The following is a 20,322-nucleotide window of genomic DNA, read 5'->3' on the forward strand; positions in this document are numbered from 1 at the left end:
GGTACGTACTGTAGATCCTTTGGGATGGGGACAGGATGCAAAAGCCAAGCACAATAAAGCACAGACGGGGAACTCTTTTTGGCCTGATGGAGAGGCAGGATTAACACCTGGGGTGCTTCCTGGGGATTGTATGCCACCAGTGGCTGAGTCCAGAGTCCAAACTGGGCCCGGCCACCTTTCTTACTTGCGGTCTTAAGCGCCCTCGTTTACTCTTGCCAGCTCACTGTTTAACAGCTGATCCACAAAAGATGTGTGAACAGAACAAAACTAAACCACACTCAAATAACAAAAGTTTAAATTCAAGGTCCCTTTGAAGGAATGGACAACCATACAAAAAAGTCCGCATTCCGACTCCGTGCATATGTATGCTTGTTAGTAGGGAAGGTAGGATACAGATAAATATTTCAGAAGCTGGAGCTTCACATCTTTTGCAGAATGCTGGCTTTTTATTGCATTGCTTATTTTTTTGCGGACGGATGATGCCAGCGTGGGGCCCAGAATTGTCAGTACTGAATATGCATTCTTTATCTGTTGCTTCAAGGGTGATAAATGTTTTATTATTTGGGGTGTTCATCCTCCATCACCACCTCTGCAACTTTTTTTTAAAGCTTGTTATTCTCTGCGTTCCAGATTAAACATTTGAAAAGCTTCTGCCAACTTCACAGATACTGGCCTGGTGTGTGTAGATTACTATACAGTATTTTTACACCCACAAATATACATTTATCCCTGGAACAATATGCCTCTCTGTGCACACCTTCTGCTACTACAGAGGTAGCAGCATCATGTTCTAGAAACACTGTTTCTGACTGCTGTCTCCAGTCCAGTCAGTGAAGCTAGATGTCTCTTGTGTTCCTCTGGAAAATGATTCTGCCCAACCTTTGTGTCTCTCCCCTCACAGCCCCCAGTCCTCAAAGCGTGGTCCCAGATGGCAATTATTTGCCTTTATACCCTAGCCAGGCAGCACAAATGACACACACATACACAAACACACACACCCCAGCAGCCAAGGCTGTTGCTGTTGCTACACAGCTTTCCAACAAGGCCAATGATTTGCATTGCAACGCCCTCTAGTGGCCAAGAACTTCCTTCATTCCTGAAGCTGCCCTTCTGAAGACTAAACTAGACACTGTGGGTGGTTCTGCCTTACTTTCCCTAGACATTTAAAAAAAAAAAAAGCAAACACAAAATGCAGTTGTGTGATGCTGCCACATTTTGCACTGTGGAGGTGGAACTGTTTGGTTCTTTCCCCTTTGGCTATGGAATTTGCTTGTTCAAAATCTTAATTCACCCATCTGTTTTCCTTTTACATACATACTTACATAAATACATATGTTGCTTTATAACTGATCAGGCCGTATGCAGCAGCATAAATTAAACCAGTCTTTTCCTTTTATCTTTTTTTCCCCCTCACTAGATAAAGAAAGGTGACAGGGGTTGGGAAATAGCAATTTTAGGCAATTTTAGACAAGCAGGAAAAACCTTAAAGTGTTCCTTCCCCACAGATTGATGCTGTGCTTCAGATGGCAGCCTCCGATGGCTAACATTTGATGTTATTCAGGGGGCGGAGGGAGTCGCCAGGAAATCCTACCACACAAGTGCATGTAACATGGCCTGTCATCCTAGGAGATCATTATCTGGTTGGCAAGAGCGGTGAGTCTTTCAACGTGACTTGTGTGAGTCACTGTGAACTGTACAGATCACCTCTGCTTCCATTTGTTGTTCCTTCTGTTTCCATGTTACTGGCAACAGAATCATAAAACAGCAGAGCTAGAAGGGACCCTGAGAGTTACTGAAGCCAACCTCCTAACCAAGAAGGAAATTCACAGCTAAAATGCCTCTGACTGATGGCCCTCCAACCTCTGTTTAAAAAAAGCTGGTATGAAGGAGAATCTGCTGCTTTCTGAGATTCTCCCTTCCCGAACAGTTCTTATAGTCAGGAAGTTCTTCCTCACATTTAGTCAAAATCTCCTTTCTTGTAATCTGAACCTATTACATTGGAACCTACCCTCTGGAACGGCAAAAATCCAAGTTGTTGTTGTTGTTTGGGCTTGTATATCGCTGCATGATGCTAAATGCGGTTTACAACACCATTATGCAAGCAACTTTCCCCCGTGCCTCCAAGCTGGGAACTCATTTTACCTACATTCCCTATGGCAACCCTTCAAATATTAAAATTGCTAACATATCATTTCTCAGTCTTCTCTTCTTGCTAAACATGCCCAGCTCCTTGAGCTGTTCTTATGAGGGTTTGGTTTCCAGACCTTTTACTGTTTGGTTTGCCCCCATCTGGACATGTTCCAGCTTCTTAATATTCTTCCAAGAGCTGGGCACAATTTACTATAGCTGCTAGTATAGCAGGATAGAATTGTATGATTACTCCCCTTGTTATGGACATTATGTATCTGTTGATGCAGCTTAAAATTGCTTCAGTTTCTTTGCCTCCACAATACACTGACTCTTGTTTAGCTTGTGATCTACCAAGACCCATAGATACTTTTCACCTATACTCCTGCCAAGCCAGCTGTCATTCATCCTATATTTGTGCTTCTGATTTTTCCTGCTGAGAAACTATCATTAGATCCTCACTTAAGTATAGTAAGGTTGTTGTCGTTACATACTGTAATGTTGCCCCTGACGTATGGTTACTCCATGAATAAGTAATGTGCCAAATGTCCTATCTTCAACAGTCCTTCTCAACTATTGCAAACTCAAGCTTGTGGCTTCTTTTAAGGAGTCAAACCATCTAGTATTTGGTCTTCCTCTTTTTCTGTTGCCTTCCATCTTTCCCAGCTTTGTTGACTTTTCCAGAAAATTCTGTATTCTCATGATGTGCCCAAAGTAGGACACCCTCAATTTCAACATGTTTGCCTCCAGATATAGTTCAGGCTTGGTTTAACTTAGGACTCAATTGTTTGTTTTTCTGACAATCCAGGGTATCCACAAAGCTCTCCTCCAGCACCACATTTCAAATGAATTAATCATTTTCCCATCAGCTTCCTTTATTCACATATGTTGACCAGAAATACAAGAGTGTGAATGATCTTGGTCTTTGTCTGCAGTGACACATTCTTACATTTGATGATAGTAAGGTAGTTTAACAAAAAAAAAATTAAACACAACAAATAATAAAATGTGGAAGCGGCAACTGTTCTCATCAAAGAACCACAAAAACCAGTGGCTATACAGGAAAAACAAAACAAAATAAAAAAGAAACAGAAAGAAAATGCAGGCTGAAATCTGTAGTAACAAACTCAATAATCTTCAAAATCCTAGTCTTCACCATTTCTTAAAATGAGGTGAGTAAAAGAACCACCCACAGCTTTTAAAGGAAGAGATTGTTCCAAAGCCTTTGTGCCACAAACAGAAAAGTCACCATTCCCACCCCCATAATGACTGGACAGACATTAGTCATTGGTGGGGTGTATAAAAACATGTGAAAATGTTTACTATCCTTGCAACAACCCTGTAAGACAAGTCACTATCAGTTCTTCAAGGTTGGAGGTGGGGAGGGGAATTTGACTGACCCGACAAATCCAGCCAGTCTTTAGGCAAGAAGGAAATCTGCATCCTCATTCTTTCTACTTAAGTTCAATACTATTTTACTGTTATGTATCATCTCTATTTCATCCCCCCAAGTGGTGCTTCATAAGGTCATGAGGATAAACAAAGCACAGCAGCAAAGGGTTCCCTCACTGATGTAGAAGTATGTGAAACCACACTTCTGGAAATGATGATCCTCTGCCATGTGTTTTCCCTGCTTCCTATATAATGTAGGTGAACAAAGGAGATTTAAAATTTCTTCCATTTTGCAGTAGGGCACAGTTTGTATGGGTGTATGTCTCGCTCCAATATGAGAAACAAGGGTCAAGAATCCACATTTTCCAACTGCTTATGTTTTTGCTTGTGGTCATGGCACAGCAGGAAAGGAAGGTCAGTACCTGCTTGGAAACTTGACCCTCTTTTCCCATCGAAAGCATTCTTTAGTAATCCCAGACACGTGGGATTCTCTGCTTTGGTAAAGAAGCCATCACTACTCTGTTATACCCAACAGGAATACCTAATGGTCTTAAGTAGGAAGAACAGAACCTCCATCCCCTATTTATAGCATGTGCGGGGGGGGGATAATGTTTGTCCCTCCAAATGTTTTGGACTTCTGCAGAAGCCCTGGCCAGCATGACCAATGGTAATGGATTATGCGAGGTGTAGTCCAAAACATCTGGAGGGCCACAGGTTCCTCATCCATGCTTTAGCATTTTTACATTTGCTGTTGCCTGCCCCCTCCATCACGGAGTGACATTTGCTCTGCCATCACTTCTTGCAGTGCGACAGTTCTCCAGATAATCTACATTGTTTCTAGAATTGTATGTTCCGATCTCCAGTTAGGCACTATTTCCAAAGGACACTTTGTCAACAGTGTAGGAAATGGCTGTTACATATGTAGGTCATCCTTTTTAGGGTGCAAAAGGCAACATAATCTGAAAGACAGTGTGACATGTCAGAGGAGACGAGAGTGAGGGTGGAGCTTTTGAAGTGCTTGAGAGGACATCAGTCACCAGTACAGGTGATTGAGAGTCTTCAACTGGAGATCCTGTGGACTGTCATATAACTGTTAATCTACGACATGCCCACCATATCCCTCTCTTCTTTTCTGGACCAGTTCTGGCAAACATCAGAAGTTTGAATGCTGTATTCTTAGATTTTTCAGCCCAGAAGAGCGTTAGATTTGTTTTGCTTGGCTGAAGGTTTAAAATTGAATTTTTCAGTACTCCTTAAGCCACTGGGAAGGCTGGAAAAGGTTTGCTTTTATTTTATTCCTTTGAAGGATCATGAGATTCTGGCATACTTTCAGAACAGAGCCTTTTGAAAAAAAAGGAGAAAAAAAGAAACACAACTAAATGTGGAAATCTTTGATTTCCAACAGATAGCAGCATGAGTGTGCCATTTCTGTTCTGAGTTTATTGCACAGCAGTTCAGTGTACTTGTTGCTAATTATACTTGCTGGAAATGTGTTAATGATACACCTGTCACTATCACTGGGTGACAACTGAGAGGCAATGAGTTGCTGGATGAGTCATCCCAGCTTTGACCCAGGAATGCCATCCTATAGTGTCTTGTCTTGTCTTGTCTTGTCTTGTCTTGTCTTGTCTTGTCTTGTCTTGTCTTGTCTTGTCTTTCTTTCTTTCTTTCTTTCTTTCTTTCTTTCTTTCTTTCTTTCTTTTTCTTTTCCTTCCTTCCTTCCTTCCTTCCTTCCTTCCTTCCTTCCTTCCTTCCTTCCTTCCTTCCTTCCTTCCTTCCTTCCTTCCTTCCTTCCTTCCTTCCTTCCTTCCTTCCTTCCTTCCTTCCTTCCTTTTTCTAGATCTCCTACACTTGCATCCAAGAAATGGTCTCCCATACCACAGAGCAGGAGGCAGCAGCATAGCAACTGTCTGCTTCCTGCTATCCCAATGCAAAACTACTGCTTGGTGCAGAGCAGGCATTTCTGCTAAAACAGGAAGACTGAAGATTAGTTTTGAGACTTATTGGCAGTCAAAGAACTGGAGTCCCCAAAGAGTGAGTCAAAGGAGGAAGGGTGTGCCCAGAAAATGGCAAATTAATATATTTTTAAAATGTTTAGAAAAATTTGGAGGAAGAGGGGGAGGGAGGGGGAAGCTGCTGGAGCTCTGGCAGGTAAGCCAATTTCAGCTGGTGCTGAGGCAAGTAAGCCAGCAACTCTGACCATTGCCCAGGGAGAGGTACCTAGAGATGAATCAGCTCCTCTGATAAAGTCCCAGTAGCAGTTGGTCTCCTTCAGATCGAAGGCAATTCCCATCAACTCCAATCAGTATAGCAATTGTGTCCCAACATGAAAGCATGCCATGCCTAAACAACAAGGCACCAAGGGTGACATCTCTTGCCTGTCCATGGGCAGGCAAGAGATGTCACTGCTATTCAGGAGCTCAGAGAGAACCCAGGAGAGCTGGAAGTGGCAGAAACTGGGAGAATAGGACCGAGATCACATTGCAATGCTCCTGATTGAAAGTGTGTGGGGGGGAAGCTTTTGCAGGGCTTTCCATTTTTGTTCTATTTTCTCTTTCCTGGCCTAGACGTGCAACTGACGCCTCCACATTCTTCTCCCACATCTCTCAGCAAAAGGGATCTCAGCTGCTGGAGGGTCCCCAGATGATGGCAAGCCAAGAATTTGTTAGGATGGTGATAAGCTCAAAAGGTGCAGAAGGCAGAAAGAGAACCAGGTGGCCTTATCAGAGAGACTGGGAAGCCCCGGGAGCTCAGGTTTAAACTTGCAAAAGATCAGAGTGCTACTTTTAGCCTGGGAGATCATGATGTGCTTTCCCCACTATTGGACATAATATTGTCTAACTTTGCCAAACTAGGAGGATCTGTAACTCAGAATGAACGTCCATTGTGTCTTGTGAGGGTTCCAAACAGAATACCCTCAGTCTCTTGACTACAGCTGACATTGTTTATGTGCAGTACATATTTATATCATAATGATGTGCTTACTTGTGTGGTGGTCACATTCAGAGATCGGGGCTCAGCTGTGTTTGTATTCCATAGTGGGGATGTTTTAGCTAGAAATGGTATATCAGTCTGCAGGTTCTTTTAACAACCTGGCTCCTCTTCTAGATATTTGTTGGCACCTCTGTATGTATGTTCCAATGAAAATCCTGCCACAGAGGCTGGCAGCCTTAAAAATTTAATTGATTTAGATGAGCCCAAAGAAGCGTGTCCCTTTTATACAAATCCCACCAGCCATTAGCAGAATTTTTTTAAAAACAACCTGAAAAGGCTCAAAAGTCAAAATTGGCAAAGGAAAGAAACCTTCAATAATGAGGACAAAGTGCTTTTAGCTTTTCCTTTTGTGCCTTGCCCTCAAAAGCACAGGAAAAATTGGGACAACAAGGTTTTAGATACTAAGTGTTCCTTCAATAAATATTCTGTTGGGTCAGAGTGAAGCTACAGGCAGCCAACAAGCTGATTCGGAAGAGGGCAAACTGGGTCTTCAAGACCAGTGGGGTTACCGGGAGTGTCACTGAAAAAAATGCTGCAGGCCGAGTGATGTCAGCAGGGGCAGAGCCCACAAAACAATGACATTTAATGCTTTGAGGAAGTCTCCGTGCCGTTCAGGGTGCAGAGGACCATACTGGGATTTATAAATTGGCAACCGAACCGGCAGTAAGCTAATTTGTTGGGCCCCTTATTAAGTATAACAGCACAAAGAACTCCAAAAAGAGTTCTCCTAAGGGCAAAAACATGGTAGTTGGAAACATATCCATAAGATTAGTGCTATCTTGTCCCAGGATCTATCAGGAGAGGAGCTTTAGAACGTACAGTGATAATTGGACTGCATATCTATCTCAATGTGTAGTGATACTGATCCTGAACCTGGCTATGTCAAAGGACAAGCCATATCAACCAGGATTTACAATGTGGGCTAAAACAGCATAGAGGATAGAGGATAAAGTTAGACATGTAAGAAGTCTAGCCGTTTTAGCTAAGGGGAAGCTGGAATGGAGGCGAGAACTCATTGCCAACATGCTCTGTTTTTAATTTCCTAATAGTAAAGTTTACTGCGTGTGACATGGTGATCACTGATAAGTATGGAAATTTATAAATCTCCAGCATCTGCCCAAGAAAATCATTTCATCAGCATCAGCATCACTGTGTATCATCAAGTCAATTCTGACTTATAGCAACTCTTTTCAGGGTTTTCTAAGTAAAGAATACTCAGAAATGGTTCACTATTCCCTTTTTTTAGGGTGCCCTGAGATTGTGCACCTTGCCCAACAGGCGGTCTGTTCTGAGATGCACAATGGAAAATTGAACTCCTAGCCATACCTAAACCACTGAATTATCCAGCCAGCTTCCCAGGAATATATCCCAGACATATACTGTACCTCTGTTGTTGGAGGAATTGAGTATGAGGTTTCCAAGAACTTGCTTATGTTACTGAACAATTTTAATGCCAGAATGGGTTCATCACTGTAAAAAAATCAATAGCAGTGTGGTATCCTCCAGAGACAATAAAGTGAATAATGTTGATATAAATCTATTTAGGATTATATGTATGTTTGGACTGCCAATAATAGCTTGTTGTGATCCTAATAGAATATGCCTTTTTACTTATTTTTCAGCATAATCTGGTAATGCTCTTGATTATATTGATTCTTTCAAAAGAGAAGCTTATGTCTTTCTTTGGTATAAATTAACTTGATGAAAGATATTGATCTCCATCCCAAAAGTTAACAGTGGAATCTAATCTAACACAGTCTAGAGAGAATATGGAATTTCATCAGGAAAAACAGACTTTGTTTTGAAAGTGTATCAGGACATATGTGATCCTCTTGAGACCCCTTTTAATAGCTGGGTCATATCCAAATCAAATAAAGCCTCTGGGGTATGATAAAAACTGTAGGGTAATGAGAAGGAAGTGGAGAAGACAGGTATGACAAGGACATGTTTCATCTGCTCATGGGGAATAGTGTTAATAAGCAGCTAAAGTCTTGTCTGTTAAAACTTAGACACGTCTATATAAAATTGATTACAGCTAAGAAATCACAGTTCCGGATGAAATTTTGGACTGATCTTTAGTTGGCAGTAACAAGAACAAATTCAGCCCAGTCCTAGCATTTGGATTCTGGCAGCCTTTTCTGCTGGATGGATAGCTCAGTGTTTTAGGTCTCTAGTTGTAGAGCCAGAGGCTGGGAGTTCAATCCCTCCTGTGAGTGTGGCTTTGGACAAGCCAAGCAGTCCCAGGAATGCCCCTAGAAGAAGGGAATGGGGAACCACTTCTGAGTATTCTCTACCTAGAAAACCCTGGAAAGGATCGCCATGAACTAGAACTAACTTGACAGTGTGTGGTTATTATTAGGCTTAGATAAGTGAAATATAGTATCCCTATACCAGTCTCTACACAGGAAATTTTTAGAAAAAGTAAATTCAGCATAGACTGGGCTATATTTTTGCTCCCTTACTTTTAATTTTGTGTACAAATGATAATATTGTCCTCATGCATAACCAGAATTTTCATATGCCCCACGTTCTCTTTAGATCTCTAAACATATTCTTCCGTCTGGACAATATGATCTTTCTTTCGACAACTCAAGTGGGTCTGAGAAGAATCTATGGGCAAATGATACTAGAAACATATATATATATATATATATATAGAGAGAGAGAGAGAGAGAGAGAGAGAGAGAGAGAGAGAGGAGGGAGGGAGGGAGGGAGGGAGGGAGGAGCACGTACAGAAAGAGCTGCACTTTTATCCCCAAGATCTGCTGAATGGTTAGCAGGTGCAAAATATTAGTCTTAAAAATATCTGTCATATAATGGAACATCAGAGAGCTTCTACTAAATTACATTTTGGGCAAATGGAATCCACGATTCACTGAATGAGACTTTACAGCGTACCACTTCAAAATAGAGTTGTGTGTTTGTTGATACTCAGCTGTGGAGGATTTGGTACATTATATTCTCGAATGTCAGTTATATACTGACATCTGATATCATTATCCAGAGCCCTTCTTAAAGACAGTGAAATATTGGAAAGTGAAAGAGAAATTGGTTTTCCTACTCCAAGGGAGACTATGAGGGTTGTGCTGTTTGCAGTAAAGAGTGCCAGATAAAGGAAGACGTGTGTGGATTTTTTCCTGGTAAACCAATCATGGAGACTTGAAGATACAGGGATCAATAAAATCCATTTAAGTCATTTATCAACTTTTATCTTGTTTTAATTTAGTAACGTTAAGATGACATGTTAAGAAATTTTCATTTCTTTCAATGAAATACATGTATTACTTTAATTATTAATTTCTGCATTTTAATCTCAGTTGTTACTTTTATATTTCATAAGATTTTAATTGTTTTGTACTTGGCTTCTGTGGCCTGTTATGATCTTTTGGCAATGCAATATATTTTATTGATATATTTTAAACAGGTTTTAATATTTTAATGCAGTAGTTATGTACTGTAAGGTTTCCTATAATGGGCTCTTCTTAACTAAATGTTATGCAATATTTTGACAATTTTAAGATTGAAAAAGCTGCCCTGTGCCTGTGGTGGCCACATTTTTCAAAAATTCATTTTTCAAAAAACTGGCATCAAAAAAGAGTGCAGAAGGCTCCTGAAAACAGCAAAATGATCCCTACCCTCCCAGAGAACGTGGGGGACACCTTGAACAAAAATAAAGTTAATTCTTCATATACAGTACAGTATAATATTTGGACTCAGCAGACTGTGGCCCCATGATTGCCCACAGGCATATACTGTCTGTTCTTGTGCTAGAAAAACATTCCCACCTCACAGGCTCCTTCAAAGTATAAGAAAACCAAATGTGCAATGTAACTTCTTGTAAATTATCTCCATGATGAAATAGAGTTTATGAAAATATGAAATCCTGTTTGTTGGACTCTTCTATGCATGTGAACTTGGGAAACTGACTTCATAGGCAGAGGTCAGTGTGGAAAGAGGCAATTTACACCTTCAACTCATCTCCTGATATTGAACACTTCAAAGGAAAGATTGAGCAAAGAAGCAGATACTTCCATGCTTATCTTTATTAGAGGACATACCAAAGTTGCCCCAAAAGGACACTAATGCCTTATGACAGAGGTTCTCACATTCTTTACAGCTTCTACTAAAAACCTGCACATCAAAGACATTATCATCATGTTTAGCACCCACTGGCTTTCTCACCAACCAACCACAACCTTGGTGCCATGCATAAATATTTGCCATATTGTATCTCCTCTTATGTCTGATGAAGTGAACTTGCCCACAAAAGCTCACATTAAAGAATATAAAAGTTAGTCTTTAAAGTGCCGCCACGTTTTTGTCTTTTAAAAAATTCTTTATTTTTATTTTGTTTTCACCTATAATGCTTGTATAGACTAACACAGCTGCCTCTTCTATAACTTCTACAACCAATGCCTTATCTGTAACCCTGGCTTGAAAGGTTTCAGTCCAAGGCTTTCCCAGAGAGTTATGTAGGTTGGGGTTGATGGGAGTAGCATCAGGTCAGGAAGCTGCCTTTTGTCCTGATAAAACACAAAAGGAACTTAAGATGTGTTGGCAGCAGGTCCATAATGGCTTATTCACTTGCATAAAAAGGGAGTAAGGAAGCTAGTTTGGCAGCTGATATGTCTCTGAGGAGGAGGAGGAGGATGCCTTGCTTCCCTGCTGCCCAAAAGGATTCAGCCTATATCTTCAAAAGGATGTGCATCCATTATGATGCTGTGTGTACGCCAGAAATATGTGATATTTCCACTCAGGTGTGAGTATAGATAGGGTAGATTAGCTTTTATTTATTTATTTTATTTGATTGTGTTTTCTTCCTGAATGCTGTGAGTCTGTGACCACATTTGTCCTATAATTTGAAGAACCATATCTTTTTTTAATAAATATTTTATTGTATTTTTCCTACTTTTCTATCCGTTGCAACCAGAGTGATTTATTACAATATGTTCCGTTCATTTCATCTTGTCTTATACTCTCTAACATAATATTAATCTAATCTATTCTATTTAAATCAGTGTAAATTTCATCCAGGTATAAAGAGGGTCTCATTTATTATTATCCAGTCTATCATTTAGTGTATCTGTCAAAATATCTATTTCTGCTAGTTCCAAAATCTTCTCATTAAATTCCTTCTTTCTCGGCACCTTTGTAATCTTCCACTTACTGGCATATACAATTCTAGCTGCAGTTATCAGGTTTAAGGTCAAGTAAGTCTTGTTTTTTTTTTTTCAAGTGTAGCTGGTAATATATTCAATAAGAAAATTTCTGGTGTCAAAACAATTTAACCCCTAAAATTTTCTCTATCATTTCATGAATCATTTTCCAAAAGTCCTTGGCCCTACAAGAACCATATCTTGTAACTGTTTGGAACTTTTATTCCTTTTGTCCTGTTGAATGTTCTTTCTTTCTTTTTCTTTTTAAATAAAATACAAAAATCCTTTCAAGCAGCTATCTGGATTTCTGACTCAGAGGGTTAACACTACTAAAAGCAAGTCCTTGCCTCAACCAATGACTGGGATATTTTATAGTGTTTGTGCGTGGGAGTGGTGGCAGCTACCTTGAAAGGTTGGCACACTCATTCTCAAGGCGTAGCCTTGGGAATTTGTTTGTGTGTGTGTGTGTCTGTGTGTGTGTGTGTTATTTTTCATATTCAGTTTTTTATTCTTTTCAATAGGGATAGGGATATGGGGAAGGGAATTTAAGGTTGTGGGGGGTAGTTATGGATAGAGAAAGGGTAAAATTCCAGAGATCATACATTTACATCAGCTTGTACATTTATACTACAAAGAAAGATTTTTAAAAACCAGCAGATTTTCCCAGTATTACTATAGTTACTAATCTGTCTATTCCCTAATTGGACCTTCACATTCTTCTTTAATCTATGCTTCCCAAGCTATCTTTCAAGTCTAATTATGGAAATATTACTTCTATTTCCTCCAACTCCGTGACTTCCCATGTCTTTTTTGTCAGCTCTTCTGATTCTAGGATATCTGTTTTCTTCTATTATTTTCCATCTCATAATTTAACTGTAGAGATTACATACAGTATCAAACATTTCATTGCTCTAACTAACATCTCAAGTATACTATTCAATAAAAAGAACAAATACAGTTTAAAAGTTGAAGGTAAAGGTAAAGGTTCCCCTTGACATTTTTAGTCCAGTCGTGTCCAACTCTAGGGGGCGGTGCGTATCCTGTTTTTCAAGCCGTAGAGCCAGCGCTTGTCTGAAGACAGTTTCCGTTGCCACATGGCCAGCATGACTAGGGAGCGCCATTTTACCTTCCCACCAAGGTGGTACCTATTTATCTACTCGCATTTACATGCTTTCGAACTGCTAGGTTGGTGAGGAGCTGGGACAAAGCGACGGGAGCTCACTCCGTCGCGCGGATTCGATCTTATGACTCCTGGTCTTCTGACCCTGCAGCACAGGCTTCTACAGTTTAGCCCACAGTGCCACCACGTCCCTTTCATACACCTACAGTATTTCCCTATATATCCATCAAGCATAATAAAAGTGTTTTTTTTATATTTCCCATACAATTTTAAAGCATTTTATAACTTTTTTTAAAAAATCGTTGTTGACATTGTATACCATCAGTAACTCATATATCATCTATAAAGCATCTTATCTATATTTTCTTTAGTAGTTACTGATTTTTGGACAATATTCTTCTACGATTTAATACCAGTTTTATCCTCCAATCCTTAGCCACTTGATTTTTCACTTTCTTGTTTTATTCATTTAGTCCATCTTTATTGTTGTGATTTTCTTTCTTCCTCCTGGATCTTCTTGTTTCTATAGTGTGCTTTCCTTTGAAGGTTTTTGCTTGCTCTTCTTCTCTAATCGAGTTTCTTTCTGCTTCAGATCCTAATAGTCCACTTGATTTCTCTTCTTCTCGTTTCTCATCTGGTTTTTTCCTCCTTTTCTGCCAAGCCATTTCTTCTTTGTTTTCATAAAGGCTTCTGCCTTCATTGTTGAATTAATATAATACCTCTGTTCCTGGAATTCAAAGAGGACACCTTCAGGCAGCAACCACTTATACATAATTGAGTTTGTTCTCAAGAAGGATATCAGCTCCACATATTTTCTTTTCTGCCTTATTTGCCACCAAATATGTTTCAATATCTTAATTTCTTTATCTTTTCTATAAAGTCCCTTGTCTTGTCTATTTCTTAGGACTTTATCTCAAAAGATCTTTCTTGTAAATTTAACATGAATTTCTCTGGGGAGATTTTTATTCCTGGTGGATGCTGTATTAATTCTTAAAACTGTATCTATATTTTGTTGAACATCCTCTGGTCACATCTCCATGAGAGATGCTAGATAAGTAGTAAGAATTTGCACTGTATCTTCTTTTTGTTCTGGTAGATTCTGGAATCTAAGTATGGCATTGGCTATTTCCATTTGCAAATTTAACAGAGTGATTTCATCTTGCTTGCTTTCCCTTTTTAGCTCTCCCAACTCTGTATTCAAAATCTTCAGTCTTCCTCCTGTTCTTTTTGATGTCTCATCTATTCTATTTGTTTTTTATTTTCCATAATTTGATTTTTAATATCAGTCATTTGCATCCCTAAATCTTTCATTTGTACACATCGCTAAGCCATCCCTCCTTGTAATTGCTGTAAACCTGTTGATAGCATCTCTTGAATATTCTGTTGCCAGTCTTTAAATGAGGTCCCTATATCCACTGAGATTCTGTTCCTGTTCCGGTGAACCTCTCTGAGTTCTTTCTTTTCCACCTTTTCTATCTTTAGTCACCATATTGATTTCCCTCTCCCGCTTCTTCTTTATTTAAATAAATAAGGTATGCTATTTGGCTGTTCTGTCAGCTGCTATTTTCTTTCTTTTTCTTTAAGGAGTGTTGTTTGAGTCTTCCGTCAGCAGATGTTGGTGTAACCTTACTTTCTTTTCTCAGTCTTATTTACATGTCCGATCCAAGAGGGGGTGGAGCTTCCACTCCAAGTAGAAAGTTGTCACAGTCACCTAGTCACAGCAATAAAAATTTAAGGGCTCTGCAATGCTTTGAAGTAAATAGGATTTGATAATAATGTTTTAGAAAGTCATGGGAGCAAGGCTTTTATCTTAGATTTATCACCTTTCATGACAAGGTAATTTTTTCCCACTTCTCCCTTTTTCTTTTGTCTCCTCTTCTTCTCCCAGTCCGAGCTGTGGGGGGAGGGGCTCACTTCTATCGTGACAGTAAGATTTTTTAAAAGGTAACGTCCATTTGCCGACTCTTTATATCTATCTCATTTTTGCATAGTTATTTGGGTCCATGGAGATTTTCCTTACAGGCACAAATATTTTAACTTACTCAGAGTCTCTGGCTGAGATATGTCCAACATCCTTTTGCACTCTCTCACTCTCTGCTTGGGGTGTTCCCAGCTGTTTGCCAAGATGGCTTCCTCCTCGGTTTGTGCACCTGATCAGATGCGAATTTGGAGGGGGAACCAGCCTTCGCCGATCCCATTCCCCTCTTTTGTCATCTGTGCTGCTCCAGATGCTGCTTTTCCTAGTGGATTGTTCTTCCCCCCCCCCCATTTGTAGGGGCAGAACCAAGGGATCCCAGTTAGTTTCAGAAGCTTGCCTGAAACCCGACTTGTCCTCGCCGCAATGAAACTCCATCCCCCTCTTTTTATGTGTGTTAGCTCCAGTCAGGCATCCACAGATTTTGCCACATCTGACTCCCCCTGGGCACTCTCACCCCAGAATAAGCAAGAGTGTAGCTGAGTGACTTTGAGGAAGGGGACTTGACTGGGGAATTGTGATATGCACAAATGTGTATGTATACAGATAGTGGGCTAAAACAGCCACTAACAGAGTTTCACCATATTTACATATGTGTCTCCTAATTGAATGTGCAAATATTATTAGACTCAATGAATACTTAGTTTGTATGGCTTCTTACATGAGAAATAAGCTCGTTTAATTAGAGATCTCAGTCTTTCATGACAAACACTTTGTGTAAACAGCTCACAGGTTTCCAATCATGTTTATTGTTAAAATAGTCCAAACTTTCAGTGTCAATATCCTGCACCATCTTCATCAGGGAAGGCAAGATGTTAACTCAAACAAGGTAAACGTAAAGTTAAAGGTTCCCCTTGACATTTAGTCCAGTCGTGTCCAACTCTAGGGGGTGGTGCTCATCCCCGTTTCCAAGGCATAGAGCCAGCGTTTGCCCATAGACAGTTTCCATGGTCACCTGGCCAGCGCGACTAGACACAGAACGCCGTTACCTTCCCATCAAGGTGGTACCTATTTATCTACTCGCATTTTTCACATGCTTGCGAACTGCTAGGTTGGCAGGAGCTGGGACAAGCGACAGGAGCTCACTTCATTGTGTGGATTCGATCTTAGGACTGCTGGTCTTCCAACTTTGCAGCACAGAGGCTTCTGTGGTTTAACCCGCAGTGCCACACATCCTCCAGATACAATCAAAACCAGCTGGGTCAACATTCAGACCAAACCCGCGAGACATTAACATTAAAGAGTCAGTCCCCTCCATTGGCCAGCATTACACAGTATAAGGGCAACCTGCAAAGTCTATCCAGTTTACAAAACAAAAGCTTCCAGCAAGCACTGAAAGTAACACCACTATCTCTGTTGATGGAATGTGGCTCAGGTTTTATCAAGAGAGCCTGAATAATAATTCTATCCCAAAATTGGCTGGTTCAGGCCAATATTTGTACTCTATTCCATTGGGGCTGATGACCATGTCTGAAACAATGCTCATCCAGTCCAGATTTTTCAAGCTGTTGTAATCTAATATATCGTTAATGTTCTGATATTCTCTCTGTAACAGATCTTCCAGTCTGAATATCAGAACATTCACAAAGAATGCTGAAACTCTTGATTTGTGACGATGTTGTGCCCGTCTGTCCTTGCCTTCCTTCACCCTCCTCTAGGCCTTCTAATGGGCCCAGAGCACAGTATTCATTTCAGCCCCTCCCCATTTGCTCCCTTGTGTCAGAGTCATTTTTTCCTCTCAGCTTCCCCACCCCCACCCCCCAGGCTTGTCATAAGTGGACCTTTGTGTCCCTCCTGCCCCAACTTGGAACAACTTGGAATTTCTTCCTTCCCCTTGAGTAAGGAATACTACCAGTTTGGGAGTGAGCGATTGCCCCTTTTGCTGCACCCCAGAAAAACAATGCCCTGCTCAGTGGTACAGTTTTGAGTGGACCTTCCTAGATACCTGATCAAGATGCCATTAGGTTCAGAAAATTTCTGGATCTCAGGAATCTTAATTTCAATCTTGTTATGCTTGTATTTGTCAGAAACAAGATTGGCAATGCCGTTTGGATGTGTTACCCTGGGAGACAAGAAGGACTATAACCAGCCATCTGAGGTGACTGACAGATATGATCTGGGACAGGTCATCAAAACGTAAGTGTTTTGCTAGTCCCTCCTCTTTCCTTACATTTTGTGAAGGGGAAAAGGAAAAGTCTGCTTACAGTAGGGTTGGGAAACCTGTGGCTTATCACCTGTTTTTAAACTCCAACCCAGTTCAAGCCTGCATGGCCAAGATTCAGGGAACATGGGAACTGTGGTGTAGCAACATCTGGAGGGCTACGATTTCAACCATGACCTATAAATTTATTAATTGTGAATTAATGTAGAATGTAGTGTAACAATCAATATGGGAGGTATAGGGAAACCCTAATACCCAGATATGGCAAGGATGCCCAGTATAGTGTAGCACAGTGGTCCCCAACCTTGGGTCTCCAGATGTTCTTGGACTACAACTCCCAGAAACATTCACCACCACCTCTGCCAGTCAGGATTTCTGGGAGTTGAAGTCCAAGAACATCTGGAGACCCAAGGTTGGGGATCACTGGTGTAGTGCATAGAGTAATGGGCTTCAGAGACCAGGGTTCTAATCTGCACACATCCATCAAAACTTGTGAGGGGGGGAACGGAACTAATCTTTCTTTTTTATTCATATCAAAGCATTGTACAATTTAAAATTAGGGGTCTATATGAAATATTGGTAAAATTAAAAACAAGTTAAAATGTTAAGATAATTAGATTATTTTTGACCAGAAGTGGGCTACTTCAATAGTGTTTATCTGGGCCATTTGCTAAATCTTCTTTCGTACATGTGGTAGGGCGTAAATTACATGCACGTAAGGGCTTCATTTATTGAATTTCTCCACACTCCACAGAGGGACATATAACAAGGCAATAGCAAGGAGATGGGAAGTTTCCCCCTCTAAAAATCACTGAAGAAAACAACGGAAAGAAGTGGTAACACTTTAACCAACCCAGCAGTTTCTCATGTACTAGCAAAAGCCTGGTTCAAGCAAGTTCCCCCTCTTATTCCCACTGTGCTTAAACTTAACAAGAATCAGCAGAGAAGGAATTTATGATACAAATCAGGAGTAGGGAACCATCGGTTCTCCAGATGTTGCTAGACCACAGTTGCCATCATTTCCTATTACTGGTGGACTTCAGCAGCCAACAGCCAACATGGTCAGGGATAAGAAATTATGGGACACTCATCCAGAAATATCAGAGGTCCAGAGTTTCTTTCTCTCTGATATAAATGGATGTTTGCACCTCTTTTTGGAGAGTGAGTTGACTCTCTTCGGGTCTGTATTATGGGGCTGGGCTGCTTTAGCCATGGGATGCGATCTGCTTCCAGTTGATGGTGGCTGTTCTTTTCCTAGAGAGGAGTTCTGTGAGATATTCCGTGCCAAGGAAAAATCGACAGGGAAGCTCTATACATGCAAGAAGTTTCTGAAAAGAGATGGCCGCAAAGTGCGGAAGGCAGCCAAGAATGAGATCATCATCCTGAAGATGTGAGTTTTGAATGTCTGCACATAACAATCCCTTGGCCTGGGGTGGGGAACAAGGGGACCCGAAAGGTTGCTAGAATTGCAACTCATATTATCCTTCACCACTCAAGAGGCTGACTAGGACTGATGGGCAGCACAATCCAATAACATCTGGTGGCCTAGAGGCTGCCCTGCCCAGCTCAGCCCAGCCCAATCCTAGCCTCTGCTTCTTGACCTGCTGCCTGTTCTCATTGGTGCAGTACAACGTTAGAGGGTCCAAAGTAACCAACAGCAAACAAAAATGAAGTAAAAGGAGTACTGATGAACAGAGACAAAATAACACAGAAAGAGGGAGCTGTTCTCTCTGAAAAACACATTACACCGGGTGATTTCTGGCTTGCCAGGTGCCAAACCAGTTGTGAGGCACCGACATGATATGTGGAAACATCACCTTGGATACAACTTTTTCTTGGTGACATGTTGTGTTTCAGGACTAGGGATACATCCCATGCAGCCCCTTCCGGGCACTTTGAATACCAGAGAAGAGAAAATTGGTACGACTGGTTTCTTTGATGTGTGGAACATTTGATTTCTGCTTTGATAGCATTAAATTGCCAACACTTCAGAGAGTTCTGATTAATTACTTTCCTGCATGGAATACCGGTGCAACACTCTCATCAATTATTTGGCTACAGTCACCAATTTGCCCATGACAATTTGATTGGCAAGTAAATGCTGAGTTACACATTGCTTTTTTTCAGTGAATAGCTGTAGAGGCAAGGCAGATCAGAATGATGGGACAATGGAGCAGGAGGAGACTTAAGGGATGGGAAATCTGTGGCCCTCTAAATGTTTGCCTCCAGTTCCTGTGATCCTCAATTAGCTTCACTGGTTGTGAGGCAGAATGGGAGCTCTGATACAAAATTGAACTATATCTGAAGATCTAAAGAGTCTCCACCCTGCTTTAACCCATTGTACTTCACCAGCAGTCCCAGTTGGTACTAGGCTCCTCTACAACTCTTATTTGCAGTGGGAGGAAAGTTTCCATCGATACAAGTGAGATTTTCCTTCTCACTGTGGGTAGCTGGGCATAGAAGGCTCAGTACTGCAACTATAGGTAGGTTCTGGAATTGAAGCTCCTTGGCCTGGTCATCAGCCCTGTGCACTGCCATGAAAAACATGAGTCTCCAGGATGAAAGCCATGAATAATATCGTATCTAATTTGGCCCTTAGAAAGAACATCTGGAGAATAAGAACAGGCTACCACTGAAAACTCACCAGAAGAAACGTGGCCTAGAAATGAAATGGACAAACACATAAAAAGCTAGATTTCTCCTCTGTGCTGATTGGAACGTTGCTCATTCATACTGATGGCTAACATGAGCAACACATCCATAGCCCTGAAGTGAAGCAGACCAAACATCATTCTGTGGTTTTGTGCATTGTTCATGGTAGAGGATTTGAGGCAGAGTTTGCGAATAAAGGTTAACATAAGGAAATAGGCAGCTTAGTCCTTCACTTCATCCCTTGGCTTACCTGAAATGTGGTAGGTTGAGACTCCTCTGCATATGGAGAGTCTCTACCTGAGCCACACTCCCATTTTCTAGCCCATGGCCAGAAAAGGGGCATACCTCACGCCACCAGTGTGGAATAAGACATCCCCTCTGTTCAGATCACACAGCATTGGTTTGTGTGTATTTGTCCAGAAGAGAATTTTATTTTTATATGAGCATTTTTCTCCTTAGACATAAAAATTACAGAAGACTTACAGGTATGGGAATACTCTAGGACTCTGTGTTACTGATTTTTTTTAGCGGTGCTGCTTTATGGCAGGATGCTTCTTGCTGGTACTACTAAGGTCAAGCAAATGAGGGAAGATCTTCCTGAAACCTTAGGGAAATGAAGTTTCAGGCAGGGTACTGTGTGTTAAATGGGGTTGATTCAGAGTTTTGCTATGCTCTGATTTGCCTTGGGAAAACATCACCCAGGACTATTGTGTTATCAGTGCTACATTTCACGCAGGATGTTGAC

General features: G+C 40.9%; 1 protein-coding gene across 1 annotated transcript in view; it reads left to right on the forward strand.

Annotated features, from left to right (window-relative positions):
* The window catches only part of CAMKV (CaM kinase like vesicle associated), a 75,763-nt gene that overhangs the window by 45,915 nt on the left and 9,526 nt on the right, over window positions 1-20,322 (forward strand). The window contains exons 2-3 of the mRNA XM_072989860.2: window positions 16,792-16,900; window positions 18,184-18,315. Coding sequence (XP_072845961.2) covers window positions 16,806-16,900; window positions 18,184-18,315 — 227 coding nt within the window. The 5' untranslated portion in view covers window positions 16,792-16,805. The remainder of the gene's footprint in view (window positions 1-16,791; window positions 16,901-18,183; window positions 18,316-20,322) is intronic.

This window comes from Pogona vitticeps, chromosome 2, assembly GCF_051106095.1.
Source record: "Pogona vitticeps strain Pit_001003342236 chromosome 2, PviZW2.1, whole genome shotgun sequence".
NCBI classification, from domain to species: domain Eukaryota; kingdom Metazoa; phylum Chordata; class Lepidosauria; order Squamata; family Agamidae; genus Pogona; species Pogona vitticeps.